The sequence below is a fragment of the Zonotrichia albicollis genome, chromosome 16 (genome assembly GCF_047830755.1).
Source record: "Zonotrichia albicollis isolate bZonAlb1 chromosome 16, bZonAlb1.hap1, whole genome shotgun sequence".
Taxonomy (NCBI): domain Eukaryota; kingdom Metazoa; phylum Chordata; class Aves; order Passeriformes; family Passerellidae; genus Zonotrichia; species Zonotrichia albicollis.
Window position 1 is genome coordinate 7,481,570 of NC_133834.1, and position 21,776 is coordinate 7,503,345.

Genomic DNA, 21,776 nt, shown 5'->3' on the forward strand with positions numbered 1-21,776 from the left:
GAATACCAATTGAGAAATATTAGAGGGGTGTTGCTGCTGATTCATTGTGTCCCAATGGAAAGTTGTGTCTTAACCCACAGCTGAGCAAATGCCTCCATTATTGTAACTCCTTTTATGTGAACTTAAGTGTCTGGAGAGCTTGTAATCTCACATGCTCATCCTAACAAATCTGTGAGTCTGAGGACTTCCCCAGTATTGTGTGGAAAGCTGGACAATAGCAAAATTTTAACTTGCCCAGAAGAAAGAAGAGTCACAGTGTGAAAGATTGAGTCAGAAGGCACCAGCTTCCTATCACAAAACAGTCTCTGTCTGGACCTTTAAAACAGGTGTACAGAAGAGATTCCATGTGGTATCTTCACATGACAGAGTGGGGGGAAGCAGGATGAAGGGTGGAATACAGTGACTGCCATCTGACTTACCAAAATGTGGTGTGTTCACAGGACATCAACATCCTGTCGTCAGTGGATGACATCCAGCTTTTGCTGGATGATCACATTGTCAAGACTCAGACAGTGTGTGGCTCTCCCTTCATCAAACCAATAGAAGATGAATGTCTGGTAAGGAAAAGCCAGTTTGACTGAGCTTGCATGTCTCAAAAAAAGCTTTCCTCAAGTGCTTCAGGGTATTTTGACGTGATAAAAGACATTAGACAGTTGTTAACTAAGAGCACATATTCATATTTTTTGATTTTTTTTCTTGTCGTAATTTTGCGTAACTACTAAATGTTTTCTTTGCAGGCTTGGAAAGATAAGCTGTGTTTAATGCAAGATATTATAGATAGCTGGTTAAAATGTCAGGCAACATGGTTGTATTTGGAACCAATTTTTAGTTCAGAAGACATTATAGCTCAAATGCCTGAAGAGGGCAGAAAGTTTAAGATTGTGGATTCATACTGGAAAAACATTATGACAGAAGTGGTAAGTGCTAACATTTCATGAATTGTGCATTTTTATGCACACCTGGTAACATGATTATTAATATCATGGGCATACACTGTTCTTTTCTGCTGTTGGGTATTTGTATTGAAGGAGAGAAAAATCCTTTACTAAAGTCCAACATATTCTAGTCTTGCAGTGAAATTGTAGATTACATAATTATTGAGACTTCTGTAAAGGCTGGGTGTTGAAGGGTGAATCATGCCTCAAGGAGAATAAATTCTTTAGCTTTCTTATGGCTAAATGGTCAGAATTAGGTAGAAAGATGAATGATTTGTGCTTTCAGGATGTGGTAATGGCTTCACTGACACGTACAAAGCTTTGTCTGGATACAGAGAGAGTTTGCATTAGACTTACAGGGTGTACACATTTTTGGAGCAACTAAATGGATTTTTTAATGTTATTATTCTCTAATAGGTTATTAGCATGGTTATTCAAAAATTTAGTGAATATGGACTGTCACAGTAATGTCAGGTTAAGATAATGGGAATAGGAAGTGCAATTTGGTAACCTGTTCAATTCCTGTAAATAAGAAGTGGAGTAAGAGGCCAGACAGTGGTGGTGTAAGCTGAGGTGTGTCAAAAACACTGGGAGTGTGTGGTTGTATGGTAAAGGTGTTGAAATAATCAGTGTAGCTAAGTAGGAGTTGAGACCTGTCCAGCAGCTCAGACTCTCAGAATGATGAGGCTGTACTGGAACAGAGCTCTCTGAAGAGGAGAGTTACCAGAAGGTGAGAGAACAGGGAATAATTGTCATGTGCTGTGTCTCTGATAAAACTTACTTGTGAGTGGAAAACAATGTAGCAAGCTCAACACAGGAGCAAGTGCTAAAGATCTTATTTGTTGACATTTCCTTCATTAATGTCTATGAATTTCAAATTGGTAAAATTGACAGTCTGAAAAGCAAAATTATCCAATAATGCAAATGTATTTAATACCATGGAAGCATACTATAGAGAAGAATTACAGCATTTTAGTCTCCTGTGATATATGTGATTGATGCTTACAATTTTAATGTAGAACTTAAGCCAATTTTAAGCAGTTTCTGCTATGTGTTTGTTTTTATAAAGGTGAAAGACACAAAGGTACTTGTAGCAACTGAACAACCCAAGATGTTAGACAGACTTCAGGAAGCAAATACTCTCTTAGAGGACATTCAGAAGGGGCTGAATAATTACCTGGAGTCGAAAAGATTATTTTTCCCAAGGTAAATTAATGAAACAGGCCTAAGTTAGAAACAAGAAGCTATAAACTCTTTCAAACTATTTCTACTGAACTTAAAAGTCTCATTTTATAAACGTATGTGGGACACAGTCACATGCAGCAAAAAATGAAAGGCTGTTCTCATCTCTAGACATAACTCATTTTCCTCAGTTGTGAAATGCCAGAACAGGTGGGGATGGGGAGGCATGATCTGTCGATCACAATGTAAACTTGGATTAGAAAGGCATTATTACCTACAGGGTAGTTTTGAAGGAGCCTTCCCATGGCTGATATGCAATTATGTCCCTGCCCCACCCTCTTTAGAGGTGTGTGATGTGTGGGAGTTGTTCATGATCACAAGGAGCAGGATTCATGGTTTTTACAGGGTACTTAATGGCTGGCTGGAGCCATCTGGTCTTCCCTCCCTGAGTTTGAGAACCCTTATTCTTCCTTTGCTTTGAAATTCTGAAAAAACAGATGTGATGAGTTTTATAATGTTAAAAATTGCTTAAGGAAAGGGATTTGAGATAATAATTTCCTCTCTGATATACTAGTATCTTAAGCAATAATAAACCAAATTGTATTAATAGATTATTAATGGAAATTTTCATGATTGGAAAGTAATTGTATTTTCCTGGCAGATTCTTTTTCCTGTCTAATGATGAGCTGCTTGAAATACTGTCTGAGACAAAGGATCCGCTTCGAGTACAGCCACATTTGAAGAAGTGTTTTGAAGGAATTGCTAAACTGGAGTTCACAGAAGATCTGGAGATCATAGGCATGATCAGTTCAGAGAAAGAAGTGGTTCCTTTCATAGATAAAATCTATCCAGTGAGAGCAAATGTAAATGTTTTTTTTTTTAATTTTACTATATGAAATCAGATTCATACATAATACATTGCATAAAGTGCATGTTTTTGAGGGAATTAGGTTTAAACCATTTGGGATCACATCATGAAAGGAGTTCAGGAAATGAGAGTGCAGACTGGTATTCTAGGATAAAAAGGATTTCCTGCAAAAACGAGTAAGACACACCAGTTTTGCAGTAAATTCCTCTGAAAGGTGGGGCGTGTTGTGAGTTACAGACACTTTTTTCCCTTAATCCTGTAGGAACAAAGCATGCCCTGGGTTAAAATGAGCAGGCTTACCTGATGATGCAATCTATGTTTTTTGTTTAAGCCTGTATGAAACATATCCAGCTTATATGAAACATATCCAGTTTCTTTACTGGGTTGTCTTCATATACCTGCCTTGAGACAGTGTAAACTACAGTATCACCAGTCATATTTTGGGTAATTTCAACCTTTACTTGTTTTATATACAACACCCAGATCTGAAGAAAGCATATTTAAGCCTAACACATTTCAAATAATTTGTCACTGAAGAAGAAAACAGTCAGGAAATGTGTATTAACTCTTAAGTGTTCTTTCTTGAAGGGCATGGTAGAAAAATGGCTTCTGCAAGTAGAAGAAATGATGTTGGCCAGTGTCAGACAAGTTCTTCAAAATGGCATAAAAGGATATAGCCAGGTAATTATTCCTAAACTATGGTATGAGTTAGATTTCACAAACAAATATACGTGAATAGGTTGCTCAAATTCTTAACCAAGGAAACATGTTTGAAACTAAGTGGAAACCAGCTCTTCTTGTTCGATAGTGCCAATTTGAAGTTTTAGTCCTGAATTTCAGGAAGAAAAAGTATTAAAGCTTTAGATGCTGTTCTCTTTTATTTACAGCATGAGACAAAAGACATTTGAGGAAAGTAATTTTTCTCAGTGCCATAATCTAATGTGTTTATATGAAATCTTGTGTCTGAAATTTTTCTTTTGGTTTAAGGTTCCTCGGAAAGAGTGGGTACTTCAGTGGCCTGGACAGGCAGTTATTTGTATTTCATCCATTTACTGGACAGAAGAAGTGTCTGAGGCTATAAGGAAAAAAGCTTTACAAGTAAGATTTTCTTCTAACTTTCTGTTTCTAGGCACTGAACTCTGATTAATTAACCACTGATTTCTCTGGTTATTGCTTGACTCTTGTGGTGAGGAAGGTGCAGCAGCCAAATTTTTTATTTCATGCAAGAAACTTTTCTTATGTGTTCATGGTGCCTCTGTCACTACAGCAGTTTTAACTATCACTTCACTGAGGCTTTACTCAAACACATGCTCAAGTAGTGGAAATAATTTCTCTTTAATTCAATGGGCTTTTTTTTGATCCTACTTAAGCTGGGTGGATGAAGATTAATTTGGAGATTAAGTCTGTCAACAGAATGTTTGGGCTGCTTATTAAATGTTGAAATAGAAAAATATTAATAAACTTTACATCAAATAGTACATTTTAATAATGCCTTTTTGTTTCTGTATCCTTGCTGAATATCTTAGCTTTAACTTGCCTGCATTGTTTAACACCAGATGAAGATTTTATTCAATATATCCAGACAGAACTAAAATGTTTGTTACTTTCAGAGAAAGTATCCCAAATAATCCATAGCTGAAAAAAAAAAGGAAGGAATCACAGAACAGTGAATCACAGAATTTAAGAGACTTCTGGACATCATGTAGTCCAACACCAGTTTAAAGTAAACCATGTTGCCAATGGACTTGGTCCCATATGCCCATCCTTTCTTGTGTGGGGGAAGCTAAACAAAGAATATCTGCTCCTATCCCTCTGTAGAGTTTTGTCACTTCCATTAGGAAGAAAGATAAGCCTTCTGCTTATAAGCCTTCTTTCAGGCCATAAATATTTTTGAAGTGTTCATGTTAAGATAAAATGCCAGTATACCAAAGAGAATTTAAAATATTTGTATGGTGCCCAGACTACCATTCATGTGTTTTGTTAGAGGGGCTGTCTCCAATGATCGCACCCACTGGGGCTTAGGAACTGCTGGCTCCAGCATCCCATTAATGGCTGTGTTTGTTTCTGTGGCAGGATTTCTTGGAGAAGAGCAATGTCCAGATCAAGGACATCGTGGAGCTGGTGAGAGGGAAGCTGTCCAGCGGAGCCCGGCTGACGCTGGGGGCTCTCATTGTCATTGATGTGCATGGTAATGAGCAGCTGCTGCTCCTCAGGGCAGCTGGGGCAGTGCTGCTGTCAGCACCTGGGTGGGCTGCTGGAGAGAGGCACCTAAAATGCTTCTCTAACTTGAATCAGCCTTTACAGAGTTACTGCTCAGCTCTTTGGGGAATGAGGGTTGTTCAGTACTGCACAAGGGTCTCGCATCTACTTAGAACAGACACTGGAATAAATTAAACTGATTCCCTATGCAAAACAATTACAAATTCCTCTCTAATATGAAAACCAGCCTCTAAATGTTGAGTTACTCACACATAGCTCTAAGTAAATGTTACTTTACTTATAAGTTAAGTAAATACCTCAGCAGAAGTGTCTAGATTTTTTAAAACAATCTGTGTCTTACTCTGCAGCTCGTGATGTGGTCTCAAAATTGGTTGAAGACAAAGTCACAGATCTGAATGACTTCCAGTGGATTTCTCAGCTGAGATACTACTGGACAGAGCAAGATGTGACAGTGAGAATGATCACAACAGAAATGAAATATGGTTATGAGTACCTGGGCAATTCACCACGTCTGGTTATAACCCCACTGACAGATCGATGTTACAGGTAAGGACGTACTGTCTATGAATAATGCTTTCTTTTTCTGAATTGATTTGTGTTTACTTCCTTTTTCCTTGTTAATAATAGGAGGAACCTCAGAAGCTAACATTTTCTTGTAGATTTTGCCCTAATATGGTAAAAATATTTACAATGTATAGCCTTCTACACCAGTAGAGTAATAGATTCTCCTGTATCCAAGAAGGTGCTTCTGAAAAGAGGTGGCAGCACATGGTATTGGAACTGCAAAGAATTCTACAGTAGCACTGGTCAATTAATTTATCTGAAGTAAGGCACACAGTTTGGATATGCCTGCCTGTAAGATAAATGAGGTAATTAAAAAGCCCTTCACAGATACTTGAATGCAGTTAGCTTCCTGTTCCTCCACTGGCTTGCAAGAGGATTTAATGGAAATACTTCAGTCCTGAAGGTTAAAATATTCAAAGGCATTTCATATTTCACTCTGGTGAGCCCTCAAGACATGAGTCAAAGCCTTTGAATGACGGTTTTGTAAAGTAATCAGATCACTCCCAGTATTAACAGGGATGTCATTTTAGTAGGATGTTCACTTGGAAAGCAATGTGATTCCCAGGTTTTTGTAACAAGCTTTATGCTATCTCATCCATTTTTCTAACAAGCTTTATGCTTTCTAAAGTTGGACTGAATTTATAAAGCCAGTTTCAAGCTCTTGCCAGTTCAAGTGCCACTTGAGGGAAATGTGTATCTTTGCAGAATCTACCATTTTGCTCATGGCACTGTTCATTTGCTTGTGTAATTGAGGGTATACAAGGAGGATGCATGTAATAAAAGCCTTGACATTCCTTTTAGGCCAGGTGGCCAAATGTGACCTTCCACAATTAGGAATCACTTATGAGACAATACTGGGTTTTTAGGGCAAGCTGTGAAGTCTGTAGAGAAACAAGTGAATTATTTTCAGGAGAGCCTGTATGGGAAAGTACATGTCAATCCATTCAGAAATAATCTGATGCTAAAGATTGTTATTTCTAATGCCTCTGTTCTTGATAATGTAGGACATTAATGGGTGCCTTGAAATTAAGTCTTGGTGGTGCTCCAGAAGGGCCTGCTGGGACTGGCAAAACAGAAACAACAAAAGATCTAGCAAAAGCTATAGCTAAGCAGGTACCAAAACTCCCTTTTTTGCTTTCTACTGTTTATGTTTGGGTATGTAGATATTAAAATGCCATTCTTAAGCAAGTGGTGCTTATTTTGTAGCTATTCATTTACAGTTGGACTCAAACATCTTAAAGGTCCTTCCCAGCCTAATGATTCTGTGATTCTGTTCTTCATTCATGGGAATAGTTGGTAACAAGCTCACATTTAGGACTGTGTCTATATGGCATCCTGTTTTCTTAATCCAAAATTAGCAACAATAATCCCTTCCCATTTTAGATGCTAAGAATTTTATAGAGGTAATACTTTTGTGGTAATACTGAGAAATGTTCTGTGTGTTTTTGTTGCAGTGTGTTGTCTTTAACTGCTCTGATGGCCTCGATTACAAGGCAATGGGCAAGTTCTTTAAGGGGCTGGCACAAGCTGGGGCATGGTCCTGCTTTGATGAGTTCAATAGAATTGAGGTAATGTTTTAACTCAAATAAAATGAGAAAGCTTCAATTTAAGACATAAGAAGTTTTAGATTTAGACATGACAGCATTATTGCCAATTTTCTGCTTTTACTTGTGGTGAGGCCTCTTTGTTTTGATAATTAGTGACACAGAAATAGGCACTCTGCTGCCTGCTCTGGAAGCACATGCCCACCTGTGCTGTGTTGCAGTAGTGTTGTGTTCTGGGTCAATTTAGCTGGAAAAAATGTTCCTTTACAATTTTTTCTTTTGTATGTGTCACTCCTTTGTTGGGAAAGAAATTTCTTGTCTTCTCCTTGAGAAATCAAGCTACAGGTGTGGAGTTGCATTTTTCTATGTTCAGCACAGGATGGACAAATCCCAGTGGAGGAATTCCTGTAATAACCAGAGCTGAGTGTCACTAACTGAGTGACCTGATGATCAAGCTCTGTAAACTGACATATCTCATTCTCCCCTTGATCTTACTCTGGTCATTTTGGTTTTGTTTAATTTGGTCACCGATGACTTTGGATAAGTTTTATCCTTACTTTGATGAAATTCCATTTAAGTACATACTAGTAAATGTGGAAATTTCATCAAATTCTATTTTGTATCTATTAGTATTAAGTCCTTAATTTTTCTGTTCTTCAGCTGCAGCTTGTTTTCTAGTGAATTCAAGCATTAGAATTTCTTTTCCAATATTCTTTTATCTTGATACTTTCAAACAATCAGCAAGCCTTAGCTATTATTTACCCTCAGTTTTGGGCATTGAGTGCATCAGTTTTTCTGGAGAGCCTAAGCTGTGTCTGAGTTGAAGGGAAAGTGCTTTTAGAGGCCTCCAGAGGGAGTTCCTGTCCAACTAACTTAGATGACTACATTCAGGCGCACGGTATTTCCCTGAGGAGGCTTTTAGAAGCCTTTGTTGATCAGTCTGTTAGTTGAGTAGAGAATAGTGGCACTAACTTTCAGAGGATCCCTTCCATAGACAGCTAATACAAAAACCAGGGTGATTTTTCCCTGGAAGAATGCAAATACAGCCATCAAAATATGTAAACAAAACTATTTTATATTGGTTCTCCAAGTGTCTTATGTTTTCCAATCTGTTCTGTCTGTATTAGGTTGAAGTATTATCTGTAGTTGCCCAGCAGATACTTAGCATCCAGCAAGCTATAATCCGTAAACTCAAAAAATTCATCTTTGAAGGGACAGAGATCTCTCTTAACCCCACATGTGCTGTGTTTATTACCATGAATCCTGGCTATGCTGGACGGGCAGAGCTGCCTGATAATCTGAAGGTAATCTGAAATCCTGTTTTCTTGTAGAAATTAAACTGAATTTGTGACTTCTTGTCTATAATAATAAAAAAGTCATCAATTGGATAATAAACTGATGTCTAATGGTTGCTTAGCTTAAGGAAGAAAAATGCCATCACTCTGAATTTCCCCTCCCTTGCTACTTCTGCTGAGCATGACCCCATGTGCTCTGGAATATCCCTTGGCTCAGCTGTCTGTGTCCCCTCAACTCCTTGGGCATCCCCCTTCTCCTGGCTGGTGTGTGGGGTGAGGAGCACAAAAGGCATTTTCTCTGTGTGAGCTCTGCTCTGCAATAACTGAAACATCCTGGAATTATCAACACTGTTTCCAGCACAAATCCAAAACACAGCCTCAGGCCAGCTACTGTGAAACAATTTAACTCTACCCCAGCCAAAACCAGCACAACTGATAACCCATTCAAGTGTATCCTGCTGTGCTTTTCACCAAGCTTTAGTAAACAGCTAGGGTTGTACAAAATGCACAGAAGAAAGGTCTCTGACTAATCATATTGGTACCAGTTTACAGCTTTAGCTGTGCTCTTCCTAATTGGAAATTTTCTGGGTTTACAATGGTTTGGTGATCCAAATCCCAATTTAAATTTATTATAACTTTTTGAGTTGCTGAGACTCCATGGTCCTGATTCTTTTTCTGACATTGCCACAATTCTTTGAATGATCTTTTACAAAGCATTAACCACACCATGTTCTGGATTGTCTGTTATGACAGTGAGATGAATGTCACCTCCCTTTTCCTCTATTTAGTTTTTAGAATTGACTCTTTCTAAGCTTTTGTTACTGCAGTGCTTAGCACAGACCTCTTGAACTTCTTGATAAGATCAGAATAGAATAGAACTCTAAAGCAGTCTCAGATTTCAGATGATTCATGAATTCTTTGCATTCATGAATTTATGGAGAGATGCTATTCTTACAAAACAGGCACAATTTATTACAGTATCCCACAGTCATATCTTACTTTTTTCCTTACAGGCGCTGTTCCGAACAGTTGCCATGATGGTCCCAGATTATGCCTTGATTGGGGAAATTTCACTTTATTCAATGGGATTTCTGGACTCTAAGAGGTAAGACATGCTGAATTTTCTACCTTAGTTGAGTCTGATATACCTCATTCCTCTCTAAGGCATATATGTGTGTTTGAGGCATATATGGAAGGCTGTCCATGTTTTGTTTCTCTAGAAAGGACTTTTTAATTTCCTCCTTTCTTGTCAATTCTCATTTTCCACCTCATTCTGCTAGATGTGCACTTATGCACAGAATCACTTGGAAAATGTATCAAAATATGATACAGAATTCCTCGATGATGCACACATCCTGTACCATGGCATTTTTCCACAGTCTTGCTTTCCAGGTGCCTTGGGCCACCTTCTCAGCTGCTGTGTCTTAGAATCACTGCAGATACTTGGTGTATATAGGAAGGTGAATTATTTTCCTTGCATGGTGAGATCCTTTCACTTTACATGTTCTATTTTATTATCCACAGTCTTGCCCAGAAAATTGTTGCCACTTACCGTTTGTGCTCGGAGCAGTTGTCGTCCCAGCACCACTACGATTACGGGATGCGTGCGGTGAAATCTGTCCTGACAGCAGCAGGGAACCTAAAACTGAAGTACCCAACTGAAAATGAAAGTGTGCTGCTGCTTCGGGCTCTGATGGATGTTAATTTGGCCAAGTTCTTGTCCCAGGATGTGCCATTGTTTCAGGTAAGGTATCAGGCCAGTGTGTTTTAGGTTTGATGATGATGAGATCTGTTATAAGAACTCAGAGAAACAGTCATTATCTTAATTTGGAACAGTTTGATCTAGATGATGCCATGTTATGTAGAGTTATTTCAGTCCACTGATCTGGAGGAACTCTCTAGTTCTGTTAGTATTATTTTGAAAAGCAAACTTTCAATGGTTCCTTAAAGTTATTCTATGAAATGTTTTAGATGATATATTGTTAAAAATCATCTTGGGCTGTTTCATTCACAGAAATCATTCTTTGAAGTTTGTTTTCTGGCTTTGTGCTCCAAAATAGATGTGGATAATTAAGTTAAGGTCATTTAGAAATTTGAGTTCAGAATAAAAATGGTGATGTTTCTGTTTGCATTCTGCTTTCATAGCAAATTAATTAAGATACAAAGCAGTAAACGGGACTAAAAAGCTAGGGTAGAAGCACAGCCAGAGTCACTGCTCTGAAGTTTTGGAACACTTTTAATCACTGAAATTCATTCAACTACTTTCACATCATTTTGTGTAATCCTCATGGGGGCAAATTTTTAAAGCAATAGCAAGGTGTTCATGAAAACTGCAGGCACAGGTATCTGTTTCATGTGTACAGAATGCTTCCATGGCTACAGTTTGCCTAGAAGTTAGTTCTGTCCAGCTGAGGACATCTGGTTTTAAGCCCCTGTCATCTGTATTAATATTGTTTTACTTAGGAATTTTCTCTTTGTGTAACCTGTGTTTAAATAGTGTTCAATTCTGTCTCTCCTTAACAGGGTATCATATCTGACCTGTTTCCTGGAGTAGTTCTTCCTACACCAGACTATGATGTATTTATCAAGGCACTAACTGAAAATATTGAAAAAATGAATCTTCAACCAGTGCCATGGTTCATTGGAAAAATTATTCAGGTTTATTTTCACATACTTCTGGGGAAGAAAAGCATGAGAGCAGACTCTCCATTCACTGTCTATGTCATGATGAATAGCTAATAGTTTCCTTACCAATTAATGGAATATTACAAATGGGGTGTTTTTACAGAGTATAAATTATGGAATAAAAGCCTGCTTTGGTCATAGTGATTTTGTAATTCAGTCTGTGAAGGAGCTAATGTGTGCAGCCACATTGTAGGGCTTGTGCCTCAGGATAGAAAATTAAACTGAATCTGTTACTGACAGAGGCAGTGTAGCCTAGTGAACAGAATGCTGGACTGGGAGTCAGGCTCTGGTCTCAGTTCTGTACAGTCTCCTTGAGAAGTCTTGAAAGAGGGGACCTTGCTTATGCTTCACTTCCAGCCCTGTGTTCCCACTGCCTTCTATTTACTACTATTGGGGACCTTTTAAACAATACTTAACCTTTTTTCTTGTGCAGCCTAGTGACAGGGTAATGGCAAGGGTAAAAATGTGTGGCCTGGTGAAAATGGCTTATGTTCAGACTTGCCCTGTGCTGCTTTCTAATCCATACTGTGTCTTTCATTTAAACAGGGGGTAGTGTTAACTGGTTAGGAAGTTAAAATAGAAAATAACAGCCTTAACATTATAAAAAATCTGCTTAGGGGTTATTACAGGTCTGCTTAATGGTGGTTTTGCTTTGACTTGAGCTTTGACAGGATCTTGTGGGTGACTAAAGAAGTTACCACTCTTGCAGTCCAGAATCAGCCTCTATGGGACTGACCACGTGCCCGATGCTCAGAGCTGTAGTTTCAGTTCTTTTTTGCCAGCTTCATTGGTAACCACTGATTTCAGTTCGAGGCTGTGATCTGCAGTGTCTGGTTAGTGCCCTCACACCCTGTTGCAGTTGAGGGATGACATTTAGCAAGGAGAAAGGGAGGATGCCTGGGGAAAACAACTTAAATAGTTTCAGTGAGAATTGCCATAAAAGCATGGCTGCCCTCTGATTTGGATTAAGGCTTTGGTTAGCCAGCAGAGTGCAGAGATCTGGCTGTTCCACATATGAATGCAGGAAGGAAACTTCTATTTTCACTCACATAACACATAACACTTCTTTATTGCCATCTAAGGAGAGGCTCTCCTGTCCCTGGCAGGTGTACGAAATGATGCTGGTGCGCCACGGTTTCATGATTGTTGGAGATCCTATGAGTGGGAAAACCAGTTCATACAAAGTGCTGGCTGGAGCCCTGGCTGATCTGTGTGCAGGTAACATTGCCCAGCCACAAGCTTCTCATTCAATGAAGTCAATTCTATGACTGTTATTTTTTCTTTGCTGAGATATGCCCAGGTTGTTAATTGTCCTATACTCTTCTTTCTTGATTGCAAAATTTCTATTAATTGAACTATTTTTGTCTGGCATATTTGTCTGATAGTATTTTTCTGGACATCTACTGGAACAGTAAGCCATACTAATGTGTTTATGCTTTTCTTCATTTTGTTGGACATGTTACTTGTGCATAATGCTCTTGAAAAAATTAGCTCTGATAGGATATTGTAAGTAGCTCCCATAGATATATGAAATCTATGCTGCTGTGCTTTTTCTTTTTATATGTGTTTTTTTTACAGCAGACTTCTTGCTTGCCTTGTACAAGTAAGGGAATTTCTTATCTACTGCTACCTAGATGCACATATCTGGGTTCTTTGCTTTGAGCAGCTGGAGTAGGATCCTCAGGAATCATCTTGTTCAGCTATTGAATAAAACTAACCTATCACATTCTCAAGCTCATGTATTTGCCTTTTTACACAGCGAACGCCATGGATGAGTTTGCTGTTGAGTACAAAATTATTAATCCCAAAGCCATTACTATGGGGCAGTTGTATGGCAGTTTTGATCCTGTAAGTCATGAGTGGTCAGATGGAGTTCTTGCAAAGGCCTTCAGGGAACAAGCATCTTCTACCACAGAGGATCGCAAGTGGATTATTTTTGATGGCCCTGTGGATGCAGTTTGGATAGAGAACATGAACACTGTGCTGGATGATAATAAAAAGGTAGCCTAATTTTTGCCCCTACCCTCATCCTTGAATAAACATACTTAATTTTAGTAGTAGCAATATTGTTATTGCATTAGTCAAAGGAGGTGTGAAATTCAGGAAAGGCTGATGTGCCTAAAAGCACTGCTTTTTTTCCCCAGTTGTGTGAGTGGGTTTAGATGGTATTAGATAATATTAATCTATTACTTCTTCCTAGAAGCCTTGTCTTCCTCTTTCTTTATTGAAATGAGGCTGATCATTGAGGCTTTTTTATTGACCCTTTTAGGAAACTGAAATACATGGACTCAGTTCTGTGACTGAAAACTGAACTTGCTTAAATTACCTCGAAATTAAGTGAATTTTAAAAAAGCTGCAGGTCATAACTGCTTTTTCTTGCAGAGTTATTTAAAGTTAGAGTTAGTTAAATTGCTCTCTGTGTCTCTGCAAGCCTTACAGTAAGACATGGAAAAGTTGAGACAAGGTCATGAAATATCATGTATTGTAAGGATACAAATGAATGAATGAGGAGTGACACTAAGTGGAATGTTCAGTGATTTTATGACAGACATTGCTTTGACTGTATGATCATCACTAACATGACTAGACCATGTTTATGTGATGCTCTTCTTGCAGTTATGCTTAATGAGTGGTGAAATAATTCAGATGAGCTCAAAAATGAGTTTAATCTTTGAGCCAGCAGACTTGGAGCAGGCATCTCCAGCAACTGTCAGCAGGTAACGTGAGAGCACTCAAGGTTCAGCTGTCCCACCTTGCACATGCATTCCTCTACCACAGGTGTTTGTTCTTCCCAGGTGTGGTATGATCTATATGGACCCACAGCAGTTGGGTTGGAAGCCACTGAAGGATTCCTACTTGAAAACTCTGCCTTCAAACCTGCAGGAAGAACACCGACAGCTGGTGCGAGACTTCATTTTTTGCACAGGTCTAATTAGAAGATGAACTATAAGGTGACATTCACAGTTTGCCCACTTGAAGGCAGGCATGCAGAATCAAAACTTTGTTATTATTACCAATAACAGTTTAGTCTTCAAAGCCTTTTTCACCTCATTGCTTGTATGAAGGACAGCTCTTCGTGCTGTGTATTCTACTATGTTTTCTGTGGATGCAAATAAAAATAGTTGTTGGTGAGAATCAGCTTTTAATGAAAATTTAAAATCCTTATTATTGGTCGTTAAAATCTAGTAAAATAGTTGGAATAATATTAGGAGATGAGCTGCAAAAAATTTATTTATGTTATTTGAGAAGACCCGCTTTGAGTTTTTGCAGGAAATTAGAATCAAATTTCAAAGAAGTACCAAGACTAGAAGAGCTCTTTATTCATAGTTTTCTTAGTTCATCAGAGTAAAGTAATTATTCCTTAAGCAACAGATAGCCTCACCCTTTAGTGCATCTCCCTGAGTACTAGTCCCTGGGAAAAGGTTAGGTTGAGATTTCTGTCCTGTTTTCCACTTTGAGTTCACGGAGCAGATACCACCAGCCATGGTCAGTATTTACCCACATGCTGTGGCACTCCTGCAGGCCCCAGTCAGCCCCAGCATGCTGGAATTTCTGCTGTGGCACAGTATCTGTGCTGGCTCCTCTGTAGGGGGCCTCTCTTTAAGGGAGGATTAAACCCTTGCCTTTGTTTCTGTTGGAATAATTTTGTTGTTGCCTAAACAAAACAGGAGTCTCTCTAGGCTGAGCTTCTGCTCTGCTGTCTGGATTAATAACTGGGGAACAGAATTCCTGCTGAAAACTTCTCTGTGTTGCAAGCATCTTGTTTTCACCATCAGACAGTGATGGTGTGATGTTGTGAACATTTCAGTACCACCTCACACGAGCCCTTTCCTGATCTCTCTGCCAACCTGGACAATTTCTGATGCCTTATGTTTGACTGAGGGTGAATTGAGGGACAGTGGGGAATGTGGCAAGTCCTGCATTGTCACACAGCTATTTCCTTTTCTCCTGGTAGGTTGATGACTTGTTTATGTGGCTAGTTGAGCCCTGTTTAGATTTTATTGACCATCATTGCAAATTCATGGTAAAAACGTCCTCTCTTCACCTGAGTAGCAGCTTGATGAAACTCTACTCTTCTCTCCTTGGTAAGTACCCTAAGCTGCCTGGGTTTTATTTCAATTTTTCTTTTTTTCCCTGCCATATCCCAGAACAAAATGCAGCCTATAAAATGCAAGGAAATACCAAACTGTATATGAACTGTTGGGTTCATATAACACACTCAGTGATCTCACTGATCAGTATTATTAATAGTTCTTTGCATACAGAGCTTTCACATTTGGAAACTGGTGTCATTACAAAACTAGACATGATCTTGCAAGTATGTTGTATGTTTTGCTTGCTGTTTGCTACCATCTGAAGAAAAGAGGACCATTTTTCTTCTAATTTCATTTTTATTTGTAAACAGTATCTTACACAGACAAGATCCTCTATTTGTAGATTGGCTTCATTCCACTGCAGACAGTGCTCTACCTTTGTCTCAGGATACTTTTGCAAAAATACATTTTGCATTGGGATTTCTGGTTATTACTGGCTTTTAACTAAAATTCAAAATATCTGTTTTAGATGAAATTAAGGAATGTGATGAAGAGGACAGTGAAACCATGTCTGCTCAACAGATCACCTCATGGCTACAGGGCCTTTTCCTTTTTGCTTTGGTGTGGACAATTGGAGGGATCATCGACGGAGACAGCAGAAGAAAATTTGATTCATTTTATCGCAACTTGCTCAATGGAATGAATGACCAAAACCCACGCCCTAAAAACGTGAAGATTAACAAAGGCAATATCTTCCCAGAAAAAGGTGCTTCTTCATAACTGTGCTTACCTGGCCTTTTATAAAGCAGTAAGAAAGCTTGGCACTTGTTGTGCCTGGCAGATGTTAAGTCTGCAGCAGAGCCACCATCTGCCAGGCCTTGGGCTGCACAGTTGGGTGCCCTTCCCTGGCTCTTTTAACCTGGAGTAGCATATGCCTCCAGTTATACTCAAACACTGTGGCTGAATCTGACCTAAAATCATTTGGTGGTGATAATGGCACTTGGGGGCTGAGTCTGGGGGGGTGGGGGTGTATCTTGTGTGCTAGAAAACTTCCATTACCTCACAGTTTTGGAAATCTCACACTGAAATCAGTGAAGTTTATTTTTATAATTTAATCAGTGGGTTTTCCTATGTTGTGCTTTTCAATTAACAGGGAGTGTTTTTGACTTCTATTTTAACAAGCGTGGCCATGGGCAGTGGGCCATGTGGACAGACTACATCACAAAGGAAGAGCAAGTTATCGCCCCAGGGGCTAAGGTGCACATTGCTATCTTTATTATGCAAAATAATTATTTGAATAAATAATTTAGAGGTATGAATAATTATATTAGGCTGTTTGATGATTCCTTTGCAACATTTCATTAGTCTCTGTGAGCTCCCTTTCATGCTTTTGTCTCAATTCTGGTAGCACTAACACTGGAAGTTCAGCACTGCAGGTGCACATGGAGCCCTGAGGTTTCCTGGTGGTTAAAATTTGGGTTCTGCTTTGTTCTCTGACAGCATTTGATATTGGGGAAACCATGGTGGGAAAAAGCCAAAGCCTGAATTTCTATTCCTTCATTTCTGTTTTCAGTGGTTGATCTCATGACATTGTACTATGAATTATTCAGAGAAAGCAAGCAAAGAGACTGGGATGTGGGGAACAGTACTGAGAGTCCTGGATCCCTTCCATTCCAAATAGGGGCACTCAGATTTTGATGGCAGCTGTGAACTGAATGGAAGGGAAGCACAGCAGAGATCTGCAGATCAAATTTCAAGATACCTTAAGCTTGTTCAACTTCTCATTCCACTGTAGTTGCCATTGTCTTGTCTATTAGGTACACGAGAGATGCAAGATGGCATTTCATTCTGCTGCCAAAAATCTTTCCTTGATATCAAATCCACAGCTGCTAATTATAAGTAAAAAATGAGGAAGAGAAAAAAAATTTCCATAGCAGTGTTCCTTTTCCCTTTGCACAGTAGAGGAACAGAACTAGGCCATATTGAACTCTGTAGTTCTTCAGGCTTTATATAATGTCTGTGAACCATAATATAGGTAATGCTGGTTGTGCTATTGACTGTATAAGCCCTGAACAAGAAATGGGCCATAGTATTTACTAGAACCTTGTTATAGCTTAGGTTTTCAGACAATAGAACTTTTTAAAATGCAGAACTTTTTAAAATACAACTTTTTATGTGCTACAGGGTTCCTGTAGTTGCTTGCAAATAGCCATGTTGATTAAGGTATTAGATGTTTGATTTTCATGTTTTATTTTACTTTCCTGTTTAACAGGTATCTGAGCTAATCATTCCAACAATGGAAACTGCCAGACAAATGTTTTTTCTTCAAACATATGTGGATCATAATGTCCCTTTGCTTTTTGTGGGTCCCACTGGCACTGGAAAAACAGCTATAACAAACAACTTTCTACTGAAACTTCCAAAGGAAAAATACATCCCAAGTTTCATCAACTTCTCTGCAAGAACATCTGCTAACCAGACCCAGGATATTATTATGTCCAAGTTGGACAGAAGAAGAAAAGGATTATTTGGACCTCCAACAGGGAAAGAAGCTATAATTTTTGTGGGTAAGACATATTTATTTCATTTTTTAAAAATAATTCTTCTTCTGGTTTTAGGCAAAGGAAGTGGTTCACCAAGACTAGTAAATTTGGATTGCCTTAGTGCTTTTTTCAGGCACCCAGAGAATCCTAGTGTCTCCTGAGCTGGAAGGGGCCCAGGGGGGTCACCAAAGGATTAGCACTGCCCTTGCTGGGAGGTTTAAGTGATGGTTGTCTTCAGAATAGTTCTTAGAGCTGCAGTGGGACATGACATGACATAAAATCACCAGCCACAATTAGTTAGGCCATGACCTTAATTATGCCTGTAAGGTATAATGGTATTTGATTTTGGTTAGTTCAATGGGCAGCAGGAATAACAACACACAGCCTTTCACAACCCCTAGTACAGTTACTTTTCCTTCTTAGAAAAAAGTGAATTCCCAAACACTGATGTTTTTTTATTCAATGTCTCTGTTTTCCATAGATGACCTAAACATGCCTGAAAAGGAGATATATGGAGCCCAGCCAGCCATTGAGCTTCTCAGGCAATGGATCGATCACGGGCACTGGTACGACAGGAAGGATTCATCCCACCTCAGCATCATAGATGTCCTGCTTGTCACAGCTATGGGTCCCCCTGGGGGAGGCAGGAATGACATTACAGGTAGGAAATACATTACTATGGCAGGTGGTTGTCTGGCTGACTGAAATTAAAGGGTGGGTTCAGGTTTGCTGATGGCAAATTCAACATTTATCTACAACTGGTGGATCTACCGGTGCATTCACTGAGTGGATTATTCCAAGTTCAGGTCTGTTATGTTCAAGTTCAAATCTGTACCTTTAACAGAGGGAGATTAATCACCATTAGAAACAATTTTTAGAGTTGATTGTATTCTGTCATTCTGTGAATGACAGAAGTTATTCTAAAATTAGCTATGGAGATTTTTTCTGGTTTCTGTAATTTGGAAAAGGGAGGGAATACATCTGCTTGCCATGTCTCTGGAAAGTCTCTTCTGAAGTTGTATCTCCTGATGTTAAAGTAGGCTGCCTGCATTTATTTACAGGAATGTTACCTGCAAGTCCATGATTCCTGTCACAGCATCATAAGGGAGGTTATATTTTCTAATGAAAAAATTAGGTAAATAAATGCCCTAATGTACCTGCAGCTTCATTATTATAGGCTATATACAGCTGCATTGTTATAGGGCACTTCATGCTGCTTTGCTTCTTTAAACACTGTGATACAGGTATAACTGTGTGTGTTCTGAGAGGCTTTATGAAAATAAGTCTTCTGATACAGCTAAATTTCTAAAATCTACTCATGTAGAATGATTGTTTTTAGGTGAAAGCCAATAACAAGATGCTTGACTTTGTAAAAGTTTTACTGTGTCATCATAATCAAAAGGCTCATGTGAGCTGAAATTTTAAATTGGGTAATAGCCTTGTAATGATGATTCATGTTCTACATATTCAAAACAGTTGTTTTAAGTTAAATACTTATAGAAAATGTAGTCCAGTTTATATTTCTTTTGCTTCACTGCTAGGGCAGATATTTGCCAGAAACAAAATCATGAAGCTGGTGTCAGATTCAAATGTTTTTTAATGACAGGCAATCCTAGAAGAAGAAAGCTGAAAAGTGGAAAAATATTTGACCATTTAAATCTCTCTGCATCCTTCTGTGTGTGTTCCAGGACGCTTCACACGGCACTTGAATATTGTCTCTATCTCTGCTTTCAATGATGATATTTTAACCAGGATTTTTACTGCAGTTACTGACTGGCACTTCAGCAATGGCTTTGATGCTTCATTTCTAAGGTAATGGGATCAATTTACTGTAGCACTTTTGTCTTTTCCCTGTGATTTATCTGCAGAAGTTAAATTTGTACTTCTTTTCCTTCTTAAGGCTGGGTAAGATGATGGTCCAAGCGACGTCGGTGCTGTATAAATTGGCAGTTGATAATTTTCTCCCAACTCCTTCAAAATCCCACTATGTCTTTAATCTACGGGATTTTTCCAGGGTTATTAAAGGAGTTCTGCTCTGTCCACACACTCACTTGCAAGTAAGTTGTAGTTTTATTATGTTGATGTAGGAGAAAGCACTGAAAAAAGTTAATTATTTTTATAATAGATGAACTATGATTTCAATAGATTTGCAGGGTTTAAGATCAGAATAGTCCCTGAATTCCTTGTTATGTATTTTCTGTCTGTCTCTGAGGGAGACAGCTGTCATTTTGTTAATACTATTTGATTTGATCCAGTAGAGAAAAAGTGCTTTGACATGAAAGTACCAGTTTATGTTGGCAGGAAGGACAAGATGGTAACTAGGTGAGGAATCCAGGTAAGTTAGCAGATGCTGGGCCATGTGCTGAATAGCTTGGGACTGAAAGATTCCCACTGAGTTTAGTACAAGGTATAGCAGGGTCCAGATGGACATTTCTAACCTTTTCTCTTTGAACAAATCCTGCCTGAGCTATATTTACCCATTCTTTTGTATTTTCATTTTCAGGACGGAGATAAACTGATCAGACTTTGGGTTCATGAGGTTTACAGAGTTTTCTATGATCGCTTGGTTGATGATGATGACAAGAATGTTTTCTTTCAGATGGTACAAGAGACAACATTAAATAGCTTCAAGCAGAACTTTAATAAGGTATTTTTGTGTAATGTGCTGGGACCAAGATGATACTGATGCATTTTCAGAAATACTTAAACTTATTTAGTTGAGATTAAATCAGTATTGGAGGCATTTTGCAGTATTTTGATCAGTGAATTTAAAAAGTTTGGACAATCTTCTATTCAGCATTGATTATTCATATCAGAATGATTCAAAACTTCTGAGGGATTCTGAGTTAGTAGAGAGGACCACCTGCAGTGGAATAAATGTCTTGCACAGCATTTATCTGTGCTTTACCCAAGATAATTCCTTGGATGATCCAATGGGTGTAGTAGGTACCTTTCTGAGAAGCCTTTTTAGAACTATGCTATATTTGACAGCAGGATCTCTCTGTGAGGTATGCATATATGGAAACCTGCATGTCAGCCTACAGTATTATTTTCCAGACCAAAGTTGTAACTAGAACATGAAAAGCAGTGCTTTCTGCAATATTAATGCTATGTAGATAAGGATTATTATGACCTTAAGGAAAATAATTCTGTAATAGCTAGAATTATCTGTTGATTCTTGCCTTTTTGCTAGGTACTGGGTCATCTCTCACCTACTGGAAAAGTCACTGATGATAATATTCGTGCCCTGTTCTTTGGAGACTATTTAAAGCCAAGCACTTCAGTCAGAATTTATGATGAAATCACAGACCTAAAGCAGCTGACAAGCGTGATGGAATACTACCTTGAGGAGTACAACAATATCAGCAAGGCCCCCATGTCCCTGGTCATGTTCCAGTTTGCCATTGAGCACATCTCCAGGATTTGCAGGGTACTGAAGCAGGATAATGGACACCTGCTGCTGGTGGGCGTCGGCGGGAGCGGCCGGCAGAGCGCGACCAAGCTCGCCACCTTCATGCACTCCTTTGAGCTCTTCCAGATCGAAATCACCAAGTCCTATGGCATCACTGAATGGAAAGATGATGTTAAACAAGTCATGCTGAAAGCAGGTGTTGGTAACAACAATGTGTCCTTTTTGTTCTGCGATAATCAAATAAAGGATGAATCGTTCGTGGAAGATATCAACATGCTTTTAAATACTGGGGACGTGCCTAATATCTTTCCAGCGGATGAGAAGGCTGAAATTGTTGAGAAAATGCAAGCTGCAGCAAGGATGGAGAACAGGAAGATTGAAGCCACGCCCCTTGCTATGTACAACTTCTTTATTGAAAGGGTGAAGAAAAATTTGCATATTGTCTTAGGTCTGTATACAATGCATTGTTTCTTAGAATGTTTTCTTTTTTAGGT

The 21,776-nt window shown here is 38.8% G+C and overlaps 1 protein-coding gene across 10 annotated transcripts in view; it reads left to right on the forward strand.

The window, feature by feature from the left end:
• Positions 1-21,776, forward strand: part of DNAH3 (dynein axonemal heavy chain 3) — a 56,347-nt gene that overhangs the window by 15,446 nt on the left and 19,125 nt on the right. For 8 of the 10 annotated variants that reach the window (XM_026793695.2, XM_074552919.1, XM_026793696.2 and 5 more), the window contains 27 exons: positions 441-557; positions 738-917; positions 2,005-2,141; positions 2,779-2,980; positions 3,574-3,666; positions 3,973-4,083; positions 5,059-5,173; positions 5,553-5,751; positions 6,774-6,882; positions 7,224-7,337; positions 8,441-8,617; positions 9,622-9,713; positions 10,133-10,352; positions 11,132-11,266; positions 12,400-12,511; positions 13,053-13,294; positions 13,910-14,010; positions 14,089-14,194; positions 15,249-15,378; positions 15,857-16,093; positions 16,481-16,584; positions 17,600-17,894; positions 18,352-18,531; positions 19,559-19,682; positions 19,771-19,927; positions 20,374-20,517; positions 21,064-21,730. In XM_026793695.2, coding sequence (XP_026649496.2) covers positions 441-557; positions 738-917; positions 2,005-2,141; positions 2,779-2,980; positions 3,574-3,666; positions 3,973-4,083; positions 5,059-5,173; positions 5,553-5,751; positions 6,774-6,882; positions 7,224-7,337; positions 8,441-8,617; positions 9,622-9,713; positions 10,133-10,352; positions 11,132-11,266; positions 12,400-12,511; positions 13,053-13,294; positions 13,910-14,010; positions 14,089-14,194; positions 15,249-15,378; positions 15,857-16,093; positions 16,481-16,584; positions 17,600-17,894; positions 18,352-18,531; positions 19,559-19,682; positions 19,771-19,927; positions 20,374-20,517; positions 21,064-21,730 — 4,600 coding nt within the window. Of the gene's footprint in view, positions 1-440; positions 558-737; positions 918-2,004; positions 2,142-2,778; positions 2,981-3,573; positions 3,667-3,972; positions 4,084-5,058; positions 5,174-5,552; positions 5,752-6,773; positions 6,883-7,223; positions 7,338-8,440; positions 8,618-9,621; positions 9,714-10,132; positions 10,353-11,131; positions 11,267-12,399; positions 12,512-13,052; positions 13,295-13,909; positions 14,011-14,088; positions 14,220-15,248; positions 15,379-15,856; positions 16,094-16,480; positions 16,585-17,599; positions 17,895-18,351; positions 18,532-19,558; positions 19,683-19,770; positions 19,928-20,373; positions 20,518-21,063; positions 21,731-21,776 lie in introns of those variants that run through there. The other 2 variants (XM_074552924.1, XM_074552925.1) reach the window with 2 other exon arrangements.